Genomic DNA, 7311 nt, shown 5'->3' with positions numbered 1-7311 from the left:
CTATAGCATCCACTCTTAATCTCATTGCTGTGTGCGAAGTGGATATTGGTCCACCCATTGCTGCACCTTCTGCTGGGTTGAGTGGCTTGCGTATAAGGTGCGACCATCAGTAGTAGGGTTCTGCTACCCATGTTGGATTTGTCGCCGGTCCGGGCTTGGGGACGCTGGCGTAGGGCACTATGATGATAGGCCTCCGGTGGTATGGTCTTTGTTACTAGGTACACCGGGCTATAAATTCTGTCACACTGCCTACGCATATAGGCCCACGAGGGGTCGGAGTGAGCAATAACTAGTGGCTTTACCGGGGAGTCGGGGTCCGGCTCTTGTAACCCAGCACGGGTGGTGGCACACTGGAAGATGTTAGCTCCGTCCAAATGGTCATATCTCCACCTACGACTTCGGTCTGGTGTGGGCTGGTAACTGGGCTTCAGCCCAGGCTAACAGAGAGGTGCCGGGCAAACTGGCCGTCTTGGCGGATTGAGTTGCCTGCTGTGGGGCTACGGGCCTCCGTATGAGGGCACGGCGGACCCATCTCCCGGCCTTTTGGAGTTCCACCGGGATATCCGGTGCCAGCTGTGCCGGGTTATGCGGGCTGCTGTGTGCCCGCCGTTCCCCTTTAGGCGTTCCTTCCAAAGGACTTGGCTCTCTACCTTTCTAGGTAGGGTGCCGGCTGGTGTTGCCAGAGCATCCGCTCTTATTCCCACTGCTGTGTGCGAAGTGGGGGCTGGTCGACCTATTGCTGCACCTTCTTCTGGGTTGAGTGGCTTGCGTCGGGGGTGAGACCGTCAGTAGTAGGGTTCTGCTACCCATGCTGGTTTTGTCACCTGTCCGAGCTTGCGGACGCTGACGTAGGGCCACCGGTGGTGTGGTTTCAATCTTACCGGTACACCGGGCTATAAATCTAATGCATGCCTACGCATATAATTATAGTACTCAACATTAAATATTATAACTTTAGTTCCATTCTTGCGTGGGATAATGCAATTTCGTAGATGGAACCGGATTTATGAAAACTGAACGTGTTAATTTTGAAGATAGCACATTTTGCATGTATTACGTAAGTTATATTTAAGTATCTTACAGCGACAACTGATTGCAAAAAGAGAAGTACATTTTTAAAACTTTATTTATCTTGTTTATATTGAGATAAAAAATTAAAAATATTTAGGGAGCTTATTAGTCTAATTAATCATAAAATAATAGTTACCTTCTCTACCCTTGTTTTAAGGCTCGGACAATTTCAAAATTACAATAAATTATTTTATTCATCAAAATATACAATGCATTCCGTGAATAAGAAATTCAATCTGTCATCCATCTAGAAAATACGTCAAATGTTTATTAAAATACGTGATACCTAAAATAGGTTTTGGAAATATAAGCTAATGAGATAATAAGTTCCATTGAAAAATCTTGACCAATTTGTCATTGCAGAAAGTTGCCGGACAATGCGAAAATGGTATTTTAAAAGACAATCACTAAAGAGGACAATAAAAAAAACCAGTTAAAAAAATTGAAACTTTAATACTAAAACATATATATGCATACATATTTTGATAATTCCATTTGAACTAAAATAATTTTGCCGATTTAGCGTCCAGAGATTGGATGTTGAAATATTTTCACGTAGAGAATGATCGTTGCGTTGGGAATTAGGCGTTGCGTTGGAATTTTAGCGTTGCGTTGTAAATAATTACGACATGATTAAAACATAACTTCTAATTTTTTAATTATAAAGCAATAAAACGTACATTACTACAGTAGTAGTTTGTTGAAGACTGAACTATTTACAACACTACAGGTTTTTATATAGTCCTTATTTAGTTTTTTAGTTTACTTGTTATCAAAGTTCTTATTATCAAAAAAAAGGTCTAAAAAAAGTGAAAATTTTACACACTCCCCACTATGATCATGAAAATGTTCATTAAGTGATCTCCAGAGGACACAATAGATTCACAGCCCTTCTAAGTACCAGTCCTAAGGGTAACCGTAGCTCGCAGGATCGGACTTGATTATCTCGACCAATGAACGTTTCTTGAACTCGGGCTATTTGCCACATCTGTCTTGGTTGACGGTTATCGGAAATTAGGACGACGTCGCCACACTTCAAGGTTGAATCTTTGGTTTACTCGATGCACCGTGCGGAGATCTCGAATATATTCCGAATGCCACCTTTTCCAGAATTAATCCATTAGTCGTTGACGATACTTCCATCGCTTAGTCATTTCGGCTCGATTAGGTTCTTTCTTGGTATCTCGAAAGTTCTTTGGAGGAAGACAGGTTAATCGCTGACCAATTAGGAAATGAGCTGGTTATAAAGGTATAGGTTCTCCGATGTCGCTGCTGACGTAGGTGATAGGTCGGGAATTGATGGTTGCCTCGGTTTCAGTTAAGATTGTAAGAATTTCTTCGAACGAAAGTAAGGCTTTCCCGAAGATTTTCTTTAATATTTTTTTTATAGCTAGTACCATCCTTTCCCAGAAGCCCCCCCCCCCCCCCACCAGGGGGCTCGCTCCACTATGAATTTCTAGTCGATACCCTTAGATCCAAAAAACTCCTTAACTTCAGGCGATCTTATAGTTCTCCATAAGATCGACAAGTCCTCTTCGGCTCGGTGAAATGTTTTCCCATTGTCCGAATAGATAGTTCTACAAACGCCTCGCCGAGAAATGAAACGTTGGAACGCCAGCAAGTATCGCTCCGTTGACAAGTCTGAAATTAGCTCTAAGTGCAAAGCACGAGTAACGGCTCACGTAAATATTACTATATAAGCTTTCTTACGATCTTGACCTTCTTTGTATATTATGGGACCAGCAAAGTCTACTCCTGTTGTTTCAAAGGGTGGAGCTTCTGTGACTCGTCTCTGGGTAGCGGAGCTGGAATAACTTTCATAGGCTTGGCTTTGAACCTTTTAAAGATTAAACATTTGTTTAGACACCGTTTCACTTGTTGACGTCCCTTCAGGATCCAGTAGCGTTCTCTTAATTGCGTTAGATTTTCCGCAGCTCCGGAATGGAGAACTTCTTCGTGAGCGTTAAGGATAACTAAATCGGAAAATTTATTAATGTTTGGTAACATTATAGGATGTTTCTGGTCGAAGTTGAAATTTGATTTTGAAGTCTTCCTCCCAATCTTATAATCACGTCGTTGTCGAGAAAGGCATGGAATTCGTAAAGCTTCGACGTTGTATCGATCAGTTTTCCTCCCTGAAGATGTTTCAGCTCTGTACTGAAGACTTGTTTTTGTACCAATTGCATCCAGTAGCTCTCAGCTCGTACTAGTTCATTCGTTGTAAGTGGACCTGTGGCCTTAGTAGTAGCCTTCTTGTGGTTTTGAAAGAGTCGTTGGATACAAGCAGTGATTCTCAGCGGTCTTCCAAGAGTACTAAAGTCCTCCAAATTCAAGATGGGATCAACATCATTGTTTTCAGCCACCGTGGAGTGAACGACTGTCTCTTCCAGGTCACCTTCCAATTTTTGCTCCTTCAACAAAATGGTACTGTACCATTCTTTAACGAGACTTGACAACCAATTTGGACCATGCCACCACGCTTCAGTTGAAAGCAACTTCTCCATAGAAAGTCCTCTACTTAAGTGATCAGCGGGGTTCGTAGAGCCGCTGCAATGTCTCCAACCTGACGGATCTGAGAGTTGTTGTATTTCTTTAACTCGGTTGGCGACAAACGGTTTCCATTTCAGAGAGCAGCCCGTAATCCAACTAAGGACAATAGACGAGTCAGTCCAATAATAAATCTGCGACTCACCAACGGGAAATTCCTTTTTCATATAGTTAGTCAACCGTGCAGCAATGAGAGCACCCATCAGCTCCAATCGTGGTAGCGTGATTTTCTTTATAGGAGACACTCGGCTCTTGGACGAAACCTGACCTGATCATCTTTCATTTTACATCGGACGTATAGAACAGCTCCATAGGCCTTAAGACGTCTTGATTTCGGTACAGCGAATGGTACTGTCGAGGAATTGAAACTCGCTTTAGGCTCGAGAGATCAGAACACCATTGCTGCCAGTCTCCGCGTAAGGAATCGGTAAGTTCTTGGTCCCAATTAATTTTCTCGACCCATAATTCTTGAAAAAGAATTTTTATTCTAACGGTAAAAGGTGATAGATAGCCTACCGGATCGAAGATTCGTCCCGCTGCTTTTAGGACCTCTCTCTTGGTCGACTTCGATGTCACAAGGCAATCCAATAGGTTTTCGACTTCAAACGTGAAAGCGTCTGTTTGAGCATCCCACGATATTCCCAAGACTTTCAAGAGTGATGTTCCTGGAATTTCAGTTCTCTCGGTTGATTGACAATTTTCGGCTTGCCAGCATTCGTTAAGCTGAGAAGAGTTACTTCTCCATTTCCTCAACGACATACCTGCTTTAAGCATTATTTATCTGGCCTCCTTTGAGCGTTGATACGCTGCAGCGGTATCCTCGTCTCCAGTAAGAAAATAATCCACGTATAAGTCTTGATCAAGTTGTTTACAAGTTTCGGGGTATTCAGCAAGATGTTCTTTAACGTGATAGCGGATGGTGGCTGCCAATAAAAATGGACTGCAAGTTAGGCCAAAGGTTACTCGGGCAAACTGGAACTCTCGAATTTCGGGTGCTTCTGTCGGATAGTTTAATTTCTCGATCCAGAGAAACCTCACTGCATGACGGTCTCCTTTTCGCAAGGAAATCTTTAAAAACGCTTGTTGAACATCAGACACAATCGCCACGTTACGTAAGCGAATCTTCAGTAACTCTGGGTTCAAATTCGGTCCAGATATTAAACATTGGTTAAGTGAGAGAAAACCAACTTCTTTAGAGGAGCCATCGAAGACGATACGAGTCTTAGTAGTACTTCGTCCACTTCTAATTACGGGCTGGTGTGGTAAATAATAAACACCATTTCCAGTGTCAACTGAGGCTACTTCTTCGTTTACACCATTTTCTTGGTATTCACGGAAAGTCTCTTGATAGGCTTGATATAATGCAGGGTTTTTCTGAAGACGTCTAATTAATGAACGTAAGCGATTAAGAGCAGTACTATAGTTTTTAGATAAATTGCCACGATCTTCGACCCAAGGAAGTGGAATTTCGTATCTTCCGTTTTTGAACTGGATAGTCTTTTCGAAGCGCTGAACTAAAGTTTCTTCAGTGGTAGATAGAGACGAACCATCGGCGTCTTTTATCCCGAGAGATTCGAGCTCCCAAAATTCTTTCAAACGTTCCGATACTTCTTGGTATTCTTCAGCTATACCAACGTTCACCCCAACTCCAGCAAGATTGACGCCGACGTGAATACTATTTACTAGACTCGGACCTTGAACGACCCATCCTAGAAAGGTCTCCAAGTGATTCGTTAATTCGTTTGATATTACCAGTAACCAGGGTCCAGTAGAAATCAGAGCCAACGAGCAGAGTAAGATCGTCGTTCCCATCGTGAAATTTCGAAGGTAGGGCATCCGCTAGAAAAATATCTTCGTCTCCAATGCATTGTGTGATTTGATCCCCGGGTACTCTTATAGTAGCCGTGCTTATTTCGTTAGACTCCAAAGCTTCAAGAGTAATAGTTTTGTTATTCACCAGATTTTTTATAGTAAACTTGACTCGAGGATACGTAGTTTCTTCGGGTCTATTTTTGCCAAAGGTATGTAACATCAGCTTTTCTTCTCCAACAGACTGCAGCCCCAGTTTCCAGGAAATATCCTTGCGTATGAAAGTACGCTGGCTGCCTGTATCAAGTAAACAGCGGATTAAAGTACTACCTTTGGAGCCCTCGATCTCTGCTCGGGCTGTCTGCAAGAGTATAACCCGTTGTCCAATGTATCTAGATACCACTGTCGTTACGGCGGCGTTCTTTGGCTCAGTGTTGATCTTTGATTTTGAAAAGTTGTCATAGTCTTGGCACACAGCCTCGTGATGTCGGAAAGTACATTTCTTACAGGACAGCTTTATTTTACAGTTCCTTGCCCGATGACGTCCAGTTACGCATTTGAAACAGAGGGATTTCTTTTTAAGGACTTCCTTCCTTTCGGATATTTCCATGACCTCTTTACAATCCTCGGGGCTGTGACCATATTTATCACAGAAAGGACAGGTTCCCCCACTGGTCGTAGTTAACGCTGCAGCTGAAGAAAACTTTCCATATTTATTAGGATAATGAGAATTATCGTATACGTTACTCTTGAAGCGTCGTTTCGTTTCGTTGCCTCTGATACACAGTCGTAAATTTCAGCTTCTTCGCGGCTTTCTACTTCTCTCTGAATGATGTCCAGAATTTCTTGAAGATCCCAGTCCCTTGACTGTTTATTGAGCTCCACTCTCAACTCCTTGGGAAGTAATCGTAATATGATAGGACAAAGAATGGCACTATACTGATCTGAATCGACTCCCAGACTCTGCAAACTTCGCACTTCAGTCTTACACGTATCGTAGAACTTCCTTAGTCCAATTATATCGGAGGACCTCTTGACCGGCATCATTTTCAGCATCTGATTAATGTGAACGTCTACCAGAGTCTTCTTTCTGTCGTACCTCTCTTTGAGAAGCGCTATCGCTGAGACGTAATTTTCGGGTGTTATTTTAAAACCAGCTATGACTTCGGCTGCTGATCCACCAAGGTAAGACTTGAGATAGCTGAACTTGTCAACATCAGCTAGGCAATAGTTTTCGTGAATGGATACCTCGAATGATGACCAAAAGGTTTGCCACTGATGAATATCCCCGTAGAATTTCTGGTTAGCGAGATTCGTCCAGTGAATGGTTTTATCTTGAATTTCTAAGGCGTAAGTGGTCTCTTCTTCCATTTCGTCTTCCGTCTGCAGGAACTCTTCGTAATCGCTGTCGATTTTTTTAAACGCCTCAGCTTTCGTACTTAGCTTTAGAACGAGGCTTTCTAGTTCTGTTGCATTTACTTCTCTTTTCGCAAGTTCAGCTTCGATGAGATTCGAGATCTTTGTAACTGCCGATCGGTACGCTGTTCGCTTCCCTTTTAGCTTTTCCATCGTCTTAATCGTCGGATTTCGTAGCGTTGTTCGTTGATGACCTTGGATTGACTTCCGATAATTGAACGTCGAATGAACTCAGTCCTTATTCTTGGGATCGTAGCGTTGTTCGTTGATAACTTCGGTTTGACTTCCGGTAATTGAACGTAGAATGAAGTTAACCTAAGTCCCGAATTTCGGCACCATGAAATATTTTCACGTAGAGAATGATCGTTGCGTTGGGAATTAGGCGTTGCGTTGGAATTTTAGCGTTGCGTTGTAAATAATTACGACATGATTAAAACATAACTTCTAATTTTAATAATAAAGCAATAA

General features: G+C 42.5%; 2 protein-coding genes across 2 annotated transcripts; both read right to left on the bottom strand.

The window, feature by feature from the left end:
* Nucleotides 1-2527: 2527 nt before the first annotated feature.
* LOC149963212 (uncharacterized) lies at nucleotides 2528-3821 on the bottom strand. Its single transcript, XM_090165246.1, has 3 exons — nucleotides 3144-3821; nucleotides 2782-2908; nucleotides 2528-2724 (listed from the first exon to the last, which is right to left on the bottom strand). Exons 1-3 carry the CDS (start codon nucleotides 3819-3821, stop codon nucleotides 2528-2530), a joined length of 1002 nt encoding a protein of 333 aa, XP_090021372.1.
* A 574-nt stretch (nucleotides 3822-4395) lies between these two features.
* On the bottom strand, nucleotides 4396-6996 carry LOC149963211 (uncharacterized). The gene is made up of 3 exons (XM_090165235.1): nucleotides 6175-6996; nucleotides 5371-6130; nucleotides 4396-5327 (listed from the first exon to the last, which is right to left on the bottom strand). The coding sequence occupies exons 1-3, from the start codon at nucleotides 6994-6996 to the stop codon at nucleotides 4396-4398; spliced, it is 2514 nt and encodes an 837-aa protein (XP_090021361.1).
* Between the last annotated feature and the right edge of the window lie 315 nt (nucleotides 6997-7311).

Source organism: Leiobunum rupestre, chromosome 1, assembly GCF_980474605.1.
Source record: "Leiobunum rupestre chromosome 1, qqLeiRupe1.1.hap1, whole genome shotgun sequence".
Taxonomy (NCBI): domain Eukaryota; kingdom Metazoa; phylum Arthropoda; class Arachnida; order Opiliones; family Sclerosomatidae; genus Leiobunum; species Leiobunum rupestre.
This window is presented reverse-complemented; position numbering and strand designations above follow the sequence as displayed.

Coding starts and splice junctions, on each gene's coding strand:
- LOC149963212 (XM_090165246.1), bottom strand. CDS start 3,821: ATGGGTGCTCTCATTGCTGCACGGTTGACTAACTATATGAAAAAGGAA. Junction 2,909..3,143: donor ATGCCTTTCTCGACAACGAC/GTGATTATAAGA, acceptor AATCTTTAAAAG/GTTCAAAGCCAAGCCTATGA. Junction 2,725..2,781: donor ATACAAAGAAGGTCAAGATC/GTAAGAAAGCTT, acceptor CTTTGCACTTAG/AGCTAATTTCAGACTTGTCA.
- LOC149963211 (XM_090165235.1), bottom strand. CDS start 6,996: ATGGAAAAGCTAAAAGGGAAGCGAACAGCGTACCGATCGGCAGTTACA. Junction 6,131..6,174: donor AACGAAACGACGCTTCAAGA/GTAACGTATACG, acceptor AAATATGGAAAG/TTTTCTTCAGCTGCAGCGTT. Junction 5,328..5,370: donor CTACTGGACCCTGGTTACTG/GTAATATCAAAC, acceptor AGACCTTTCTAG/GATGGGTCGTTCAAGGTCCG.